Source organism: Podarcis vaucheri (assembly GCF_965113315.1).
Source record: "Podarcis vaucheri genome assembly, chromosome: 7".
Taxonomy (NCBI): domain Eukaryota; kingdom Metazoa; phylum Chordata; class Lepidosauria; order Squamata; family Lacertidae; genus Podarcis; species Podarcis vaucheri.
In genome coordinates this window covers 82081780-82101441 of record NC_138765.1, presented here as the reverse complement: position 1 = coordinate 82101441, position 19662 = coordinate 82081780, and the positions used below count along the sequence as shown (strand labels likewise).

General features: G+C 46.4%; 1 protein-coding gene across 2 annotated transcripts; it reads left to right on the top strand.

Moving 5' to 3' along the window:
* The first annotated feature begins 2996 nt into the window (after nucleotides 1-2996).
* Nucleotides 2997-18326, top strand: LOC309536302 (aflatoxin B1 aldehyde reductase member 4-like). Of its 2 annotated transcripts, none has more exons than XM_082230404.1 (7): nucleotides 2997-3272; nucleotides 11802-11989; nucleotides 13373-13477; nucleotides 14352-14448; nucleotides 14848-14950; nucleotides 16709-16838; nucleotides 17920-18326. In XM_082230404.1, the coding sequence occupies exons 1-7, from the start codon at nucleotides 3056-3058 to the stop codon at nucleotides 18079-18081; spliced, it is 1002 nt and encodes a 333-aa protein (XP_082086530.1). In that variant the 5' UTR covers nucleotides 2997-3055; the 3' UTR covers nucleotides 18082-18326. The 2 variants fall into 2 exon arrangements, with proteins under 2 accessions (XP_082086530.1, XP_082086529.1); XM_082230403.1 differs by lacking the exon at nucleotides 2997-3272 and adding an exon at nucleotides 8989-9291.
* Nucleotides 18327-19662: the final 1336 nt, after the last annotated feature.

Below are 19662 nucleotides of genomic sequence, written 5' to 3'. Positions count from 1 at the left end.
GGGTTGGCGGATGCGGCCGAGTCAGCTGACGGCAGAGCCCGCCCCACCGAAGGGGGGAGGAATCGGAGCCTCGCTCCGCTTCCCGGCCGGGGGGAACAAGGATTCAGCCCCACGGAAGGCGCAGAGCCCGCCGCCCGCGTTTTGGAAGCGCCTCGGGGCGGAGCTCTGCGGTTTGGTTGTGGCGGCGCCTTAGAATACAGTGGTACCTTGGGTTACAGACGCTGCAGGTTACAGACTTCGCTAACCCAGAAATAGTACCTCGGGTTTAGAACTTTGCTTAAGGCTGAGAACAGAAATCGCGAGCAGCGGTGTGGCGGCAGCGGGAGGCCCCATTAGCTAAAGTGGTGCTTCAGGTTAAGAACAGTTTCAGGTTAAGAACGGACCTCCGGAACGAATTAAGTAATTAACCCAAGGTACCACTGTAGCAAAAAACTGGAAATGCGACTAATTCCTACAAAGCTTGACTGGCAGGTGAATATGATAGAATACTTGGAAATTGCGAAAATGACTGGGATAATAAGAGGAAACTCAAACCAGAAAGGGTGTAAAGTATGAATAACATTTAAAGAATATCTAAAACAATATCGTGAAAATGCAAATCGCCTGACAGGTCTAAATTGAATCTTGAATATTAAGGGTAACTATGAATGTAGAAGGGACTTGGGTGGCGCTAATGGTTAAAACACAAAGCCTAGGGCTTGCAGATCAGAAGATAGGCGGTTCGAATCCTCGTGATGGGGTGACCGCCTGTTGCTCGGTCGCAGCTCCTGCCAACCTAGCAGTTCGAAAGCATGAAGTGCAAGTAGATAAATAGGTACCACTCCAGCAGGAAGGTAAACAGCGTTTCCATGCGCTGCTCTGGTTCGCCAGAAGCTGCTTAGTCATGCTGGCCAAATGACCCAGAAGCTGTATAGAGCGAGATGAGCGCCACAACCCCATAGTTGACTGCGACTGGACCTAATGGTCAGGGGTCCCTTTACCTTTATAAATGTATAAAATTTTCTGGGTATGTAACAGATTAACAGGAATTGTGTAAAGGTTAAGAATTTGTCGAGAGCACAATGAGATGAATTGGAACTCAAAAATGTGTGTGATGTTAGACCAGGGGTCAGCAACCTTTTTCAGTCGTACCGTCCCTCAGACCATGTGGTGGGCTGGACTATATTTTGGGAGGGGGAAATGGACGAATTCCTATGCCCCACAAATAACCCAGAGATGCATTTTAAATAAAAGGACACATTCTACTCATGTAAAAACAGGCTGATTCCCGGACCGTCTGCAGGCCGGATTGAGAAGGCGATTGGGCCGCATCCAGCCCCTGGGCCTTAGGTTGCCTACCCCTGGTCTACTCTTAACATTGGATGCAAGCCAGTACAGCTATTTGCCACTGGGGCTTAATGGATCCTCCAAGTTCAGGGGCAGTGTATCTCCAGCTACCAGCCTGGACTCAAATGTCAAGGGAAATCCCCATCTCTTTCAAACCCGCCCCTCCCCTCCCTGGGCCCTGTCCAAAGCAGCTACTCTCGTCACACTTGTGAGCAGGGACACATTCTACTCATGTAAAAACATGCTGATTCCCAGACCGTCCGCGGGTCAGATTGATAAGGCCGTTGGGCCACATCCGGGCCCTGGGCCTTAGGTTATAAGATGTGTTGTTAGGTAATGTTTAGTTGTCATTGATATATTGTCTTTGTCTGTGTTGTTATATGTAAATCATTTTGAATAAAGTTAAAAAAAAAAAGTCCAGTGATGGAGAGTCCCCCATAAGATCTGTTATGCATTTCATAGAATTGTGGAGTTGGAAGGGACCCCTAGAGTCATCTAGTCCAACCCCCTGCAAAGCAGGAATCTCGACTAGAATCATAGAATCATAGAGTTGGAATAGACCACAAGGGCCATCGAGTCCAACCCCCTGCCAAGCAGGAAACACCATCAGAGCACTCCTGACATATGGTTGTCAAGCCTCTGCTTAAAGACCTCCAAAGTAGGAGACTCCACCACACTCCTTGGCAGCAAATTCCACTGTCAAACAGCTCTTACTGTCAGGAAGTTCTTCCTAATGTTTAGGTGGAATCTTATTTCTTGTAGTTTGGATCCATTGCTCCGTGTCCGCTTCTCTGGAGCAGCAGAAAACAACCTTTTTCCCTCCTCTATGTGACATCCTTTTATATATTTGAACATGGCTATCATATCACCCCTTAACCTCCTCTTCTCCAGGCTAAACATGCCCAGCTCCCTTAGCCGTTCCTCATAAGGCATCGTTTCCAGGCCTTTGACCATTTTGGTTGCCCTCCTCTGGACGTGTTCCAGTTTGTCAGTGTCCTTCTTGAACTGTGGTGCCCAGAACTGGACACAGTACTCCAGGTGAGGTCTGACCAGAGCAGAATACAGTGGCACTATTACTTCCCTTGATCTAGATGCTATACTCCTGTTGATGCAGCCCAGAATTGCATTGGCTTTTTTAGCTGCCGCGTCACACTGTTGGCTCATGTCAAGTTTGTGGTCAACCAAGACTCCTAGATCCTTTTCACATGTACTGACTAAAGCATCTGTGGCAGATGGCCATCCAGTCTCTGATAAAAAACGAACTCCAAGGAAGGAGAGCCCTCGACTTCCTGAGGGAGTTGAATTCTGTATCCTACTATTTTTCTCCAAGTTGCTTGAAAGCATTGGCTCACACTGTTCTCCCTCCCTCCTCCTTTAATCCCCACAACAACCCTGAGAGGTAGGTTAGGCTGAGATAGACAGTAGTGACCAGCACAAGGTGGCACCTAAGCGAGTTCGTAGCCCAGTGGGGAATTTGAACCCAGGTCTCCCAGACCTTAGCAGGACAGTCTGACTGAAGGCACTGCTTGAAACCAGCCCTTTTAAACCAGGCATACAAAAGGACATGCTGCAAAATGGCATGCTCTAAAAAGACGCTGCAGGAATTTTGAGACGGCCCCTTACCTGGGAAGGGAAGGCGTGGCGTCACGCGTGCTTTGAAAGGCGGTTTCCCAGCTGGTGGCGATTTCGAGTCCAGCCGGAGGCAGATCGAACTGCTGCAGCCGCCGGGATGTCGGGGCTACGCGGGCAGAGCCGCGGGGTGCGCTCGGTGCTGGGCACCATGGAGTTCGGGCGCAGGGCAGATGCAGCGACCAGCGGGGCCATGCTGCGCGCGTTCCTGGCCCGCGGGCACTGCGAGCTGGATACCGCGCATATTTACGCGGGGGGCGAGTCGGAACGGATCCTGGGCGCCTGGTTGGCGGCTGAACCCAAGGCTGCGGCGGCAGGTGGGTCGGTGGAATGGGAGGCCGGAGACGAAGGCTGCTGTAGAGGTCCAGCGGGTCAGCAACGGTTCCTCTGAGCGCATGCAGAGTGCCACACACACACACACACAGAGCCGCGAGTAATCACCGGAGTCTGATCTAGATTCGAATCGAGTTCTGTGCACACGCTCAGAAGGGCTGACTTTCAGCGCCAGCCTTGCATGCAAGCAAAAGGTCCCAGTTAATGCTGCAGGTGTGTGTGCCTTGCCTGAAACCCTGGAGAGCAGTTGCTGCTGCCAGTCAGTGCAGACAATCCAGAGTTTGATAGACCAAGGGAGCCGAGTAAGGTAGTTTCCTAGGATCTGTTGTTGTCTTCTGTCTAGTCCAGCCTGCAAAAAATCAACAACCATGCAATGGTGCGTTTGAGCATGTGTGGAGTGCATCTCTCCCTTCTCCTACCCTCCAACCTTTCAGTGCAGTCAAAGGTGATTCACCCTCATCCCTCCCCTAAATAAATCCCTGCCCCCGTTAATCTAGATTCCAGAAATGGGGGAGATACGGGCCTGCTGCTCTGCAAATGTTCTCTGGCACCAGCCCCTTCATCCCCAAGCCGCCTGGCTGGTGATCAGGAATAATGAGAGACCATAGTAAAGGTAAAGGGACCCCTGACCATTAGGTCCAGTTGTGACCGACTCTGGGGTTGCGGCGCTCATCTCGCTTTACTGGCCGAGGGAGCCGGCGTACAGCTTCCGGGTTATGTGGCCAGCATGACTAAGCCGCTTATGGCGAACCAGAGCAGCGCTCGGAAACCGTTTACCTTCCCACCTGAGTGGTACCTATTTATCTACTTGCACTTTGATGTGCTTTCGAACTGCTAGGTTGGCAGGAGCAGGGACCGAGCAACGGGAGCTCACCCCGTCATGGGGATTCGTACCGCCGACCTTCTGATTGGCAAGCCCTAGGCTCTGTGGTTTAACCCACAGCACCACCCGCGTCCCAAATGAGAGCTCATGGAGTGCTACAAATGCAGAAGTTAAATTGTGAATTCTGTGACATCTGGAAGGCCATGGAAGTGTCCCATCTCTGGGTGTCTCTTTGCCAGGGAGCGTAGTCATTTAAATATGAACCAGTTGCTTCCCCCCAGTTCCAGTTAGATTTCTGCAGCAAGCAGGTGCATTAGCAGGACAATTCAGTGGCGTAGCGTGGGTTGTCAGCACCCGGGGCAAGGCAAGTAATTTGCGCCCCCTAACCCGTGGATTTGCGCCCCCTAATCCGTGGATTTGCGCCCCCTAACCCTAACCCCCAGATGTTGCGCCCGGTGCGGCCGGGCCTCCCTGCACCCCCCACGCTATGCCACTGGGACAATTCCACCCCCTTTCAACCTTTGCTCTTACTGTTCTTTCTTTCCAGGGTTGGTCATCCGGTTAATCAACAACCTGCAAATCAAAAGGACCATTTGCATTGTTACCTTTGGTCCAGCTGACAAAATCTCCTGTTAGTGCGGCAAAGGCTTGCTTAGGGGCCTGAGAAGGGAAAGCACTCTGCACATGCTCAGAGCTGGGCCATGCTGATCTGATGCTCACTTGTATTATGGCCTTCGTCTAGGAAATGGAGGGGAAATGTACTTTTTTTACTTCTTTAATTGCTATTTTACTGCTCATTTGCCCAGTATGGAGAGATCCTTTTGGGGCTCTTTGCCATCCCTGAACAATTTGGTAAACCTAACTCCAGGTCATTTATGAATGGGTTAAAAAGAGCTAATGGACAGGATTGGTCTGATCCAGGACAGTTCCTACAATTTGTCCCCCCCCCCCATTTGTTTTATTTATTTTCACAAAATTGTAAGCACACAAACATACAAACAAACATAAATCATAACCTTATTAAAACTAGTCTTATTAACATTGTTAAGTGACTTCCTCGTATCCCCCTAGTTGAATTTCAGTGCGAATCATTTTAACGGTTTTCCAAATCATAATTCTTATAAACTTAGTCACTTAACATCTTTCTTTCTTACCAATTCAGCATTAAACATATTAATTCAACACATTACATATTTAAATCCTAACCCTATCTGGTAATTGCAAGCTTTTTCCAATTAATTTAACTTAACATATTTAACTAAATAGTCATTAAATTTCGTCCATTCTTCCTGATACTCTTCCTCCTTCCGGTCGCGGACACTTCCGGTCAGGTCGGCTAGCTCTGAAAAATCCATCATCTTCACCTGCCATTCTTCCACAGTTGGTACTTCTTGCATTTTCCACTTTTTAGCTAGTAAGATTCGAGCAGCAGTTGTGGCATGCAAAAATGACGGTTCTTACAATTTGGGGATGGGTTTGAGCTACAAGATAGAACTTCCACAGTCAGTGGCAGTATACCTGGGATCCCTTCCAACTTTACAATTATGTGAATCTGTGATCCAATATGGCAGGGTGAGGGGGGGGGCGGGAATCTTTTTCTGCAATCCAGGCAAGGGAGGTGTATTGCCAGACTTCAAGGACACTTTCCAACACAGAGCCATTAAGAGATGGGACTTGCGAACCATCCCAAGGGCAAGATAGGCAGATCAGGAGGGCTGCCTGTAGTCCAAGGTCCTGGAGTTTCTGATAATTTCATACACCCTCCTTGTCTGTGTTTGGCAGGAGCTCAGGTTTCTTTTGTTCCCTTATCACGTCCTTTTCTCCACCAGTCAAGGTAGCCTCCAAGTCACCTTCCTGAATCACGTTGCTGACACTGTAGAACCCACGGCCAGCTTTTAGTAAGCTCTTTAAAAAAAAAAAAATTAATTTTTACATGACATTTCCAAAAAACATACAACATATTTTCTTGTCTTATTCAGTGTTTTGGAGTTCCATCAACCACATCTGAAGATTTTTCAATCTTTATCACTTAATCTGCATTTCATTAATTTCACTATTACTTTTAATGGTCCTTCACTAATAATTCTCTTCATACTTTACTCTGCAATATTACAAAACTTCTTGCAATCCTACTAGCGTAATCTGTTGATTACAATTGCTTTTCAAATAGTTCACATATTTACTCCAGTCCTCTGAGGATCTCTGATCCTGCAGGTTTCGAATCCTTCCTGTCATCTTGTCTAATTCTGCATAGTCCATTAATTTCGCTTCCCATTCCTTTTTTGTCGGTAACTCTTCTTGTTTCTATTTCTGTGCCAATAGTATTCTTGCTACCGTTATTGCATATAAAAACAGTTTATTATCCTGTCTATTAATATCCTCCCCTACAATGCCAAATAGAAATGCTTCTGGTTTTTTTAATAAATGTATATTTCAACATCCTTTTCATCTCATTATGTATCATTTCCCAGAAGCTTTTCGCTTTCTTACATTCCCAGCTTTTAGTAAGCTCTTTGGGGCGCAGACTTACCGTTCTCATAGAATCATAGAATCATAGAGTTGGAAGAGACCACAAGGGCCATCGAGTCCAACCCCCTGCCAAGCAGGAAACACCATCAGAGCACTCCTGACATATGGTTGTCAAGCCTCTGCTTAAAGACCTCCAAAGGAGGAGACTCCACCACACTCCTTGGCAGCAAATTCCACTGTCAAACAGCTCTTACTGTCAGGAAGTTCTTCCTAATGTTTAGCTGGAATCTTCTTTCTTGTAGTTTGGATCCATTGCTCCGTGTCCGCTTCTCTGGAGCAGCAGAAAACAACCTTTCTCCCTCCTCTATGTGACATCCTTTTATATATTTGAACATGGCTATCATATCACCCCTTAACCTCCTCTTCTGCAGGCTAAACATGCCCAGCTCCCTTAGCCGTTCCTCATAAGGCATCGTTTCCAGGCCTTGGACCATTTTGGTTGCCCTCCTCTGGACACGTTCCAGTTTGTCAGTGTCCTTCTTGAATTGTGGTGCTGTTACAGTATTACACTGAACAGAGGTGGCAATTGAGGGTGATTGTAAAAACAGTGCCTCTGAGCGTGCACAGAGCGTTTTACCCTCTCTGAAGGCTTCCCTCCTCCTTCTCATCATTAGGCCTTTTTAAAAAAAGTCATTCCTAGTCCAATTTTCCTCCAGAGGAGTTCGGGGGGGGGGGGCTTGAATCCAATGCTATTCCTACTTGGAATAGACTGACCAAAGTTACTAGACAAGGATAACTTAGGTCCATTCAGTTGGAAGCAGTAATGTTCCTAAATACAGTACCAGTCGCTGGAAACCACAGGGAGAATGCTTTTGCATTGGAATCATGTTTTTGAGCATCCCATAATGTCCACTGTGAGAACAGGATGCTGCCCTGTTGGCTTGATCCAGCAGGCTGTAGCTTTTTTTCCTGCTTGGGGACTTCCTGGATGCCCGTGATTTTTGTGGTTGTTATCTATATATTTGCCAGTTTTAAAATACCACTTGACTGACGGAAACCTCTCTATAAACGGTTCATATCCAAACTATGCAAAACGTTTACTACAAAGTGCCAATGCAGATCTAAAGCTCAAGAAGAAACGGGCACAGAATCTATCCTCCTACTGATAAATTTATCAGCCAGCAGTTTTAAAACAGGGACAACCAATGACATATTAAGCAAATTATTTGTTCCATATTGAGTCTTGGCCAAGCCTACCTGGCAGGGCTGTTGCTAGGATTAAATGAGGAATGCCAGAGAGAAACATTGAGCAGCTTAGAGGAAAATGCAATAAATAAATAAAACAAACAAAGGTTAAAATGACATGGTAGGATGTTGTTGTTGTTGTTTAGTCGTTTAGTCGTGTCCGACTCTTCGTGACCCCATGGACCAGAGCACGCCAGGCACTCCTGTCTTCCACTGCCTCCCGCAGTTTGGTCAGACTCATGTTTGTAGCTTCGAGAACACTGTCCAACCATCTCGTCCTCTGTCGTCCCCTTCTCCTTGTGCCTTCCATCTTTCCCAGAACCAGGGTCTTTTCCAGGGAGTCTTCTCTTCTCATGAGGTGGCCAAAGTATTGGAGCCTCAGCTTCACGATCTGTCCTTCCAGTGAGCACTCGGGGCTGATTTCCTTAAGAATGGATAGGTTTGATCTTCTTGCAGTCCATGGGACTCTCAAGAGTCTCCTCCAGCACCATAATTCAAAAGCATCAATTCTTTGGCGATCAGCCTTCTTTATGGTCCAGCTCTCACTTCCATACATCAGTACTGGGAAAACCATAGCTTTAACTACACGGACCTTTGTTGGCAAGGTGATGTCTCTGCTTTTTAAGATGCTGTCTAGGTTTGTCACTGCTTTTCTCCCAAGAAGCAGGCGTCTTTTAATTTTGTGGCTGCTGTTACCATCTGCAGTGATCATGGAGCCCAAGAAAGTGAAATCTCTCACTGCCTCAATTTCTTCCCCTTCTATTTACCAGGAGGTGATGGGACCAGTGGCCATGATCTTCGTTTTTTTGATGTTGAGCTTCAGACCATATTTTGCGCTCTCCTCTTTCACCCTCATTAAAAGGTTCTTTAATTCCTCCTCACTTTCTGCCATCAATGTTGTGTCATCGGCATATCTGAGGTTGTTGATATTTCTTCCGGCAATCTTAATTCTGGCTTGGGATTCATCCAGCCCAGCCTTCCGCATGTTAAATTCTACCTATAAGTTAAATAAGCAGGGAGACAATATACAGGATATGGCAGGATAAGGGACCCGAATTTATCCGGCAAGGCTCTTCCTTTGCTTCTGGAATCGGGAAATTCGAGACGGTCCCTTCTCCTGGAAGGGGGCAGGAGTGGAAAGGAGGCGCTGACGCATGCGCAGACAGTGGTGATGCGATTGCCTTTGCCCAGGACCTGGTGGCGAGTTCGAGTTCTGCCAGAGGCAGATCGAGCTGCTGCAGCCGCCGGGATGTCGGGGCTACGCGGGCAGAGCCGCGGGGTGCGCTCGGTGCTGGGCACCATGGAGTTCGGGCGCAGGGTAGACGCGGCGGCCAGCGGGGCCATGCTGCGCGCGTTCCTGGCCCGCGGGCACTGCGAGGTGGATACCGCGCATATGTACGCGGGGGGCGAGTCGGAGCGGATCCTGGGCGCCTGGCTGGCGGCTGAACCCAAAGCTGCGGCGGCAGGTAGGTAGGGCTGCTCTATACGTTGTCGAGCCCAGCTGGCCGGCAACGGTTCCTCTGAGCGCATGCAGAGTGCCTCACACTTGGCGCGAACTCTCAGCGGAGCTTCATCAGGATTCGAATCGAGTTCCGTTTTGCAGGCGCGCCTATAGGAGTCCTGGCTGGAAGGGGAGAGCGTCTGTCTTGCATCATACAATTCAATTCCCACGGGCATCTCAGGGTTGGGCTGGGACTGCAACGTGCCTGAAACCCTGGAGAGCTGCTGCCGGTCAGTGTAGACATAACTGGGCTCGGTGGACCAGTGGTCTGGCTCTGTTTGACAGCTTCCTATGACACGCTGAGGCTGGGGGGGGGTGCGGGTCTGCTGCCTAGACCAGCCTGCAAAACAGCAGCAACAACAGAGCAACTGTGCATTTGAGCATGCACCGAGTACATTTCTCCTATCTCCCCACCCTTTCCATGCAGTCAAAACTGCTCCAATTCCACCCCACCTCCATTTTATTTTATTTTTTTATTAATATTTTATTAAGTTTTATCAATAAGAAAAATTCAGAAAAAATACAAAAACAAAGAAATACAAAGTCAAAAAAAATACAAACATTAAGCACAAAAGAGAAAAAAGAATAAAAAGAAAAACACGTATAGAAAAAACAAAACTCCCTCTTTTTTATTTCTCATCTTTAGTTAACTTATTTTCCTGACTTCCTCACACCTCCCTTTTTTGTATCCTTTTTTAAAAATTGGTTCAGCAAATTCATATCCAATTTAGTTTCTCCAACCCCCATTTTAAACCCATGCTCAACTGTCCTCATTCTTTGTCTTTCTTTGATAGTTTGGCCTTTCATTTTCTTAATTTTCATCGGTTGTTCCAGCAACATCTGGAAGGCCAGAGACATTGAAACATGGATTCCCCATCTCTGGGTACATCCTTGCCCACTGAAGCTCAAAAACGGACCAGTTGCTTCAACCACACCAGATTCTTAATTGGGTTGCTCCACCAACCAGGCCCATTAGCAACATGATCCCTGCATCTTTTGGTCTCTCTCTGCTCTTAAATTTATTGCCTCAGAGGGTTGATAATCTGGTTATTCAACAACTCAAAGAGCTAGAAATCAATCAAAAGGGCTGTCAGCACCTTTAAAACCCTTGCCTTTATTCCAGTGATCAAAAGTCTCCTGGGAAGTTTGCAAAGATCCCTGATTATACTGAAAGCCTTCCCACCTAATCTGAAGGCCAGTGGAAGTTGCTAAGCAGCTTGAGAAGGGAAAGGAAGTTTGAACATAGAATCATAGAAGCTGGAAGGGATCCCACGGGTCATCTATTCCAACCCTCCTTCAATGCCAGCATCTCAACTAAAGCATTCATGGCAGATGTTTCTTCTTTCCCAGGCTAAACGTTCCCAGCTCCCTCAAGTCTATCTGCCTTCCTTGTTAATATTTGTTTGCTCGTCATCCTGGTGTTGGGGGTTCCTCTTTACAGAATGCAGTCAGAGTTCCTTCCCTTCCCTGATCATACCTTCTTTGGCGACCACTCATAGCCTAGTAAGATTGTCTTCCATGAACACGGTTTTAAAAGTGAGTCTGTAAGCGACTGCGGAGGCCAATTCTGGATCCACACGTCCTTCCACAGTGGAGACATTGGTTCCCGGGTGGGAGCTGCTCACAGTGAGGGTTTGCCAAGCATGCCTTCCTCTTAGCACGTTCTCCCTTGCGTCCTGAGTTCGAGTGTCTTCAAAGCCCACGACACCTTTGGTAAAGGCTGTTCTCCAACTGGAGCGCTTGCAGGCCAGTGTTTCCCAGTTGTCAGAGTTTATACTACTTTTTTTTAGATTTGCCTTGAGACAGTCTTTAAACCTCTTTTGTTGACCACCGGCATTACGCTTTCCATTTTTAAAGTTCGGAATAGATTTGGAATAGAGTTGCTTTGGAAGACCGTAATCAGGCATCCGCACCACATGAATAGTCTAACAAAGTTGATGTTGAAGAATCAATGGCTTTGATACTGGTGATCTTTGCTACTCCCAGGACACTGGCATTAGTTTGCCTGTCTTCCCAAGTGAGGTGTAAAAATTTTCGGAGACACCGTTGATGGAATCTTTCAAGGAGTTGGAGATGGCATTTATAAGTGGTCCATGTTTCACAAAAGGGCTAGGTTTGGTTTTTGGAAGACGCCAGTGTGTGAATTTGTTTTATGTGTGTAGATCAGTGCATGCTGACCAACGCACAGTCTTTGCAGTAAGGCTCTACAGTGGTTCCTTGGGTTAAGAACTTAATTCATTCTGGAGGTCCGTTCTTAACCTGAAACTGTTCTTAACCTGAAGGACCATTTTAGCTAATGGGGCCTCCTGCTGCCACCACGGTGCAAATTCTGTTCTCATCCTGAAGCAAAGTTCTTAACCCGAGGTACTATTTCTGGGTTAGCGGAGTCTGTAACCTGAAGTGTCTGTAACCTGAAGCGTCTGTAACCCAAGGTACTACTGTACTTCCCTGATCTAGTCCTCTCTTCCCCACCAGTCAAGGTAGCTACCAAGGCAAATCCATTGGAGGGCAATACTCTGAAGGCTGATGGCGTTCGCTCCCAACTGGAGACATCCCTCCAGAGGCTGCAGGCGAAGTGTGTTGACCTCTTCTACCTCCATATGCCTGACCACACGACCCCCCTGGAAGAGACGCTGAAGGCCTGCAATGAGCTACACAGAGAGGTGCAAAAACTGGGGTTTTCGTGGGGGGGCGGGAAGCTGATTCTCATTTGGGCCTCCCAGTCGGTGTTTGATGTGCTGCTTTTGTATCCCCCTATCCTTCTAAAAGGGATGCGGGTGGCGCTGTGGGTTAAACAACAGAGCCTAGGACTTGCCGATCAGAAGGTCGGCGGTTCGAATCCCTGCGACGGGGGGAGCTCCCGTTGCTCGGTCCCAGCTCCTGCCAACCTAGCAGTTCGAAGGCACGTCAAAGTGCAAGTAGATAAATAGGTACTGCTCCGGCGGGAAGGTAAACGGCGTTTCCGTGCTCTGCTCTGGTTCGCCAGAAGCGGCTTAGTCATGCTGGCCACATGACCCGGAAGCTGTACGCCGGCTCCCTCGGCCAATAAAGCGAGATGAACGCCGCAACCCCAGAGTCGTCCACAACTGGACCTAATGGTCAGGGGTCCCTTTACCTTTTCCTTCTAAACAAATTGAGGCGCCTTCCAATCCCCGAGTTAAAATAACACACATGCAGGGCCTGCAATATTCCACACTGGTGTCCAGAATAGAGGGGTGCAAAGGTCACGAGTTCCGTTCCAACCGGCGTTCATTCAGCACAATCCACCGTGCTTCCTTTCTGCTGCAGTTCGCCTTCTGCCAAATACAAACCTTGTTTGTCTCGCTCTTGTCTGCTATCTGAACTAAAGTTGCATCACTGTTTAAGTTACTTACATTTGCTCTGACGTCAAGGAAACACCCAAACAGTGGAGGTGGGGACCATTAATTAGAATTTATTTATTTATTTATTTATTTATTTATTTATTTATTTATTTATTTATTTGCTTGCTTGCTTGCTTGCTTGCTTGCTTGCTTGCTTGCATTTACATTCCACCTTTTTTCATCCCAAGCAGCTCTGGGTGGTGTACATTATGGCCACAGCTTATGCACATTTAGCTTGTGCACATTGAGTTTTATTTGCATGGCAAAAATGAAATAGAATAAAATAAAAGGGTCAGAAAGAGGATGGTGTACCAGGAAAAATGAGTTTAGTGATCCTGTATGGTATTGAAATAAATGGGTTTTGACTTGGCTTTAGGTGCAATCCCTGGAATGTAACCCCCGTGCAGCTTGTGGGTTCTTTCCTGCCCTCCTAATTAATTTAATTTAATTTAAGCCAATCCAATCCAATTTAGGTGAGGCTAAGAGGCAGTGACTGGTCTCCCACAGTCATCCATTCATGGCCAAGAGGGGATTTGAACCCTGGTCTCCCATGTCCCTAGTCCTCATTTAACCACCAAATCCTTTGCTCTGATCCAGCACCCAGCCTCCTCTTCTGGTCTTAAGACCGTCTGTGAACATAGAGCAAAAAATACAGGGGCTTATTTGTTTTTTTTCTTCCGACAGGGGAGGTTTAAGGAACTGGGTCTCTCCAACTATGCCTCGTGGCAGGTGGCGGAAATCTATGGCATCTGCAAGGCCAACAACTGGGTGTTGCCAACAGTGTACCAGGTGAGAGCTGAGTGGACCAATGGAGGTTTTCTCCCCAAGGTGTTTGGTCAGGGCTGGGCAACCTGTGGCCCCTCCAGACATGTCTGGACTCTCAGCTTCCATCACTCTTGACCACTGACCAAGCTGGTAATGGTTTAAGTCTGTGTATTAGAATCATAGGATTGTAGCATTGGAAAGTCCTGCAATGAGTCTACAAAGCCCAGCTCAGTCACTGAGACCACCGGCAGGAGTGTTGCTGGTTTTTCTTTTTAATGTTTGATATTGCATTGTGTTTCTATTATTTGACAAGAAACCAAGCCTTGATTGGCCCAGTTCTGTGGAATTCTCTGCCAGCCAGTGCCTTCTGTGCCAGCCTTTAAATACATGTTGAAAATGTATTTGTTCTGCAAGGCTTACGCAGGTAGTTTGGAATACATATTTCCATAATAGCTACTTTCCAATGGTTTTTATTGGATAAACACCAACTGCTGGAAACTGAAGGAGGGGAGAGAACTCTTGGGCTTGAATTTCGCTTGCAGATGTCCCATTGGTGCAGCATAAATCATGTTGATGATTTATTAGATTTCTATTCTGCCCTTCACCCGAGGCTCATAGGGCAGTTTACAGTATGTATGAAAGCACAAAAATCCACAACATAATAGGAAACAGAACAAACTCACTCTCTCCCTTCCCTTCTCCCAATGTCAATCGGCAAGGAGTTCCAAAGGTGCCGCCACAATAAATGACCAGTTTCTTACAAATGCAGAACGGATGTTTGATGGCACCTGTAGTAGTGGCAGTTCCCTCGGTCAGTGGGCAGAAGGGATTTTGCAACACAACAGTCTGCTCCAAGGTTTCTTTATGAATTTTGTTTTTTACTGTCTTTTCCCCAAAGGGCATGTACAACGCTACGACGCGCCAAGTGGAGACCGAATTGCTGCCATGCCTTAGACATTTTGGGATTCGATTCTACGCATATAATCCGCTGGCTGGTACGAGTCTGGCAAGGAATGCCAGGGAATGGGGTGGTTTCAGTGGCAGGGCTGCAAAACTTTAGGCACCAGGCGAAAATGTTTCTCTTCAATTGGGCTGATTAACAATCTATGGTTTTTAAATGTGTGGGGTATTTTTTGCGGGTATTGGTCTCGTTTTTGTTTTGTGTTCTCATTTTGTACTTTTTCTGTTGTGAACTGCCTTGGGATCTTTGCAAAAAATATGCATATTTATTAATTGTTGTTGCTGTTTTATGGGCAGAATGACAGACAGAAATCCAAAGAGGTGCTGGAGTTTTATCAGTGGGGTGAGAATGGAGTGGATTGACCTAAGTGAGGCACCTTCGCTTATAAGGTTCGAGTCCCTAACGTCTGGGCATTCACTTTCACCTCTTGCAGGAGGGCTCCTGACTGGGAGGTACAAGTACGAAGACAAAGACTCGAACCAGCAGCCAGCTAGCAGGTTTTTCGGCAATGACTGGGCCAAAATCTACAGGGACAGGTGGGTCTAAAGATGGCAAAAGGGGCTTGCAACTTGAAGGCAGGGGATGACTCAATTCTGTTGATGTAGGAAGAGGCTAGCTTCTTGAACACAGGGGCAAGAAATTAAACTGCTAATGCTGGGAAGTAGTTCTTGTTTTTTGGAGGAAAGAGATCAGAGCAATAAATACGGGGTTAAAGGTAAAGGGACCCCTGACGGTCCAGTCGCGGACAACTCTAGGGTTGCAGCGCTCATCTTGCTTTATTGGCTGAGGGAGCCGGCGTACAGCTTCCGGGTCATGTGGCCAGCATGACTAAGCCGCTTCTGGCGAACCAGAGCAGCGCACAGAAACACTGTTTACCTTCCCGCCGGAGCGGTACTTATTTCTCTACTTGTACTTTGATGTGCTTTTGGTTTTTTTTATAAGATATTTATTAAGATTTTCAGAAAATTTACAGAATAAAAACAAAAAACAAAAAACAAAAAAACAAAATAAAAATAAAAAACAGTTCAATCTTTCTATCACATATTTTTCATTTGCTTATTTCCTGGACCTCCTCACGCCTTCCTTTTCTGTATTCCAGTTCCAATTGTTAATTCAGCAAATCCCTCCCCTCTTCATTCATCTTAATCTTCAATTTTTAAATATTATAACCTTAATTTTTTTTTACCTATTAATAGTCATTTTCTCATATTCCCTTATAGCATTACAGCAAAAGACCACTTAGTTTCTATCCAACATCATTCTAACATTCATTAATTTTACAGTGTTTCTGTAAATAATCTTTGAACTTTTTCCAATCTTCTTCAACCGACTTTTCTCCCTGGTCTCGGATTCTGCCAGTCATTTCTGCCAGTTCCATATAGTCCATCACCTTCATCTGCCATTCTTCCAGGGTGGGTAGATCTTGTGTCTTCCAGTACTTTGCGATGAGTATTCTTGCTGCTGTTGTGGCGTACATAAAGAAAGTTCTATCCTTCTTTGGCACCAATTGGCCGACAATGCCCAGAAGAAAGGCCTCTGGTTTCTTCAGGAAGGTATATTTAAATACCTTTTTCATTTCATTATAAATCATCTCCCAGAAAGCCTTAATCCTTGGGCACATCCACCAAAGGTGAAAGAATGTACCTTCAGTTTCTTTACATTTCCAACATTTCTTATCGGGCAAATGATAGATTTTTGCAAGCTTGACTGGTGTCATGTACCACCTGTATATCATTTTCATAATATTCTCTCTTAGGGCATTACATGCTGTAAATTTCATACCTGTGGTCCACAACTGTTCCCAGTCAGCAAACATAATGTTATGTCCAACATCTTGTGCCCATTTAATCATAGCAGATTTCACCGTTTCATCCTGAGTATTCCATTTCAACAGCAAGTTATACACACTTTGATGTGCTTTCGAACTGCTAGGTTGGCAGGAGCAGGGACCGAGCAATGGGAGCTCACCCCATTGCGGGGATTTGAACTGCCAACCTTCCGATCGGCAAGTCCTAGGCTCTGTGATTTAACCCACAGCGCCACCCGCGTCCCAGTGATTTTGTTAGCCATGGCACTAAATGGAACCTCTAGGCGCAGTGGCAGTCTACCTCTGAACACCAGGTGCTGCATTCGCATCCTCCGTGTGGACCAGATGGCCTGATACAATTGTATCTGCCATCTATTACTGCCATTTTGCTTTGTTTATTATGTAAGATTCATTCAGATATATAGGTATACATATAAACATGCAGAATGTAAATGACCTTAATTTTTTTAAAACAACAACTCTGCAGGTATTGGAAAAAGCATCATTTCCAGGGGGTGGACTTGGTCGAGAAAGCCCTCCACGAGGCGTATGGCTCAGACACACCCAGCTTGACTTCAGCCGCCCTGCGCTGGATCTATCATCACTCAAAGCTGCAGGTAATGGTGAACTTTTTTGCCAGCCCAGTATGGTATGGGGAAGAAGTTTGTGTGTGTGTCTGAGGCCAGGTCTAAACTGTTCTACAGTGGTACCTCGGGTTACAGATGTTTCAGGTTACAGACTCCGCTAACCCAGAAATAGTACCTTGGGTTAAGAACTTTGCCTCAGGATGAGAACAGAAATCGTGCAGTGGCGGCACAGCAGCAGCAGGAGGCCCCATTAGCTAAAGTGGTACCTCAGGTTAAGAACAGTTTCTGGTTAAGAACAGACCTCCAGAACGAATTAAGTTCTCAACCCGAGGTACCACTGTATTCCCAAAACAGAATCAATAAATGACTTCTGGTAGGTCTAATATTCTGGAGGTGACATATGCTACTTATATCCCCTGCTCTCAATTTTTTATCCTCACAACCACCCTGCAAGATGCATCAAGGGGAAACCTGTTTTTTTTTAATTATTTTATTATTATTATTATTATTATTATTATTATTATTATTATTATTATTCATACCCCACCCATCTGGCTGGGTTTCCCCAGTCACTCTGAGCGGCTTCCAACAAAAGATTAAAAATACATTAAAACATCAGTCATTAAAAACTTCCTTAAACAGGGGTGTTCGACTTCTGAGGCGCGTTCGAAAACACAATCAATTACTTCTGGGTTTTCGGGGTTCGAAAACCGAAACGTTCAGCTTCCGAGATGCTCGAAAACCGAGGTGCCACTGTATACCCCAAATGAGGTGTCCTTTTGTGATATAAAAAATCCAATTACAGATAGGTAGCCGTGTTGTTCTGCCATAGTCAAAATAAAAAAAATTCTTCCAGTAGCACCTTAAGGACCAACTAAGTTAGTTCTTGGTATGAGCTTTCGTGTGCATGCACACTTCTTCAGATACGAACACTTATCGAAAGCTCATACCAAGAACTAACTTAGTTGGTCCTTAAGGTGCTACTGGAAGAATTTTTTTTATTTTAAAAAATCCAAAACGTTCTTTTAATTTTGCTGTCAGCTTTGGCCTTCCTCGTAAGCCGAGTCTTCCAATGTTCACCTTTCCCTCTTCTTGCTCTTTCCCCCCCTAGGCTGACCTTGGCGATGCTGTGATCATTGGGATGTCCACCATGGATCAGCTGCAGGAGAATCTCAAGTGCAGCGAAGAGGGTCCTCTCCTGCCCGGCGTGGTCGATGCCTTTGAGAAAGCTTGGCATCTCACAGCCCACGACTGCCCCAACTACTTCCGCTGAAGGCTTCTGCAGCCTCCACGAGAAACGAGAGCACCCATCAGAGACCCCCACCCCTCTGGACTCTTTGTTTCGCCACAAACACCCTCTTCTGCTTCAGAGGTTCCTTCCTTTCCCTTGGAATAAACCCAAGCCAACACCTCCGTGGCCTTAGATCAAGAAAGCACTTTTCCCTGGCAAGATTTCTGCAACACTTTCTGGGTCCCTGAAAGTGGCTTTCATCCTTCAAAATAAAAATATTGGTTGCACCTTCTAGCTCTCTTCTCTGCTCCCCACCTCACAGAAGTACAGTGGTACCTCGGGTTAAGTACTTAATTCGTTCCGGAGGTCCGTACTTAACCTGAAAGTGTTCTTAACCTGAAGCACCACTTAGCTAATGGGGCCTCCTGCTGCCGCCGCACCGCCGGAGCACAATTTCTGTTCTCAACCTGAAGCAAAGTTCTTAACCCGAGGTACTATTTCTGGGTTAGTGGAGTATGTAACCTGAAGCGTATGTAACCTGAGGTACCACTGTAATGCATGTCAAGTAGATGCTTCTAACACTTTGGAACTCAGTGCAGGTATCTTCGCTATACCTTTTGGTGCCTGCTAAAACCATTTTTGCTTAGACAAGGCTACCCAGATGCTGTGAGCCTTAGTCTGTGTTTAATAAGAGACTTCCAAAAAGTTAAAATAATAGTTTCTCTGGGTCTTGCTTTTAACAATCCAGTGGTATATAAATTTTATTAAATCAATACAGTGGTACCTCAGGTTAAGAACTTAATTCGTTCTGGAGGTCCGTTCTTAACCTGAGGTACCACTTTAGCTAATGGAGCCTCTAGCTGCTGCCGCTGCGCAATTTCTGTTCTCCTCCTGAAGCAAAGTTCTTAACCTGAGGTACTATTTCTGGGTTAGCGGAGTCTGTAACCTGAAGTGTTTGTAACCCGAGGTACCACTGTAAAATAAACGCTCTACCCCTGAGCTGAGGCCCTTCCCTATAAAGAAACTGGTGGTGGTTTTGTCAGAATAATTTATTAACCGGCAATGTTTTGCAAAGGTTTGGTGGGCTGCGTAGCAATCCCTACAGTAGGCCAAGCCCCTTCCACCAGTGCTTTATCTGATCCTTCAGCCAAATCTATATAATGCTGCCCAGGGGTGAGGTAGTAGCTGCTCTCTTTATCATTTGAAATTCTGAGCCTGAGCAGAGACAGCGACAATATTTTGGAACACATGGAACTACGTGGGGAAGGGGGAGAGCAGTGGAGGTTGGAGAAAGATGTAGGGTTTTTTTTAGTGCAACTCATCCTGGCAAAGCTGCTGACCTCATTTTAGGATTGCCTGCACTCCCTTGCAGTGGGTCTAGGAATGGGTGGTGCCACTGAGCCTCTTGTGCTTGCTGATCAGGTTGGTGGTTCGAATCCCAGCAACGGGCTAAGCTCCCATTGCTCTGTCCCAGCTCCTGCCAACCTAGCAGTTCGAAAGCACACCAGTGCAAGTAGATAAATAGGTGCCACTGCAGCGGGAAGGTAAACGACATTTCCGTGTGCTCTGGTTTCCGTCATGGTGTTTCTGTAGCGCCAGAAGCGGTTTAGTCCTGCTGGCCAC

Excerpts from the sequence above, each read along its gene's own strand:
- LOC309536302 (XM_082230403.1), top strand. The coding sequence starts at position 8,997 with ATGCGATTGCCTTTGCCCAGGACCTGGTGGCGAGTTCGAGTTCTGCCA. Across the intron at positions 14,449-14,847 it reads CGCATATAATCCGCTGGCTG|GAGGGCTCCTGACTGGGAGG; the intron begins GTACGAGTCTGG and ends CACCTCTTGCAG. Across the intron at positions 16,839-17,919 it reads ATCATCACTCAAAGCTGCAG|GCTGACCTTGGCGATGCTGT; the intron begins GTAATGGTGAAC and ends TTCCCCCCCTAG.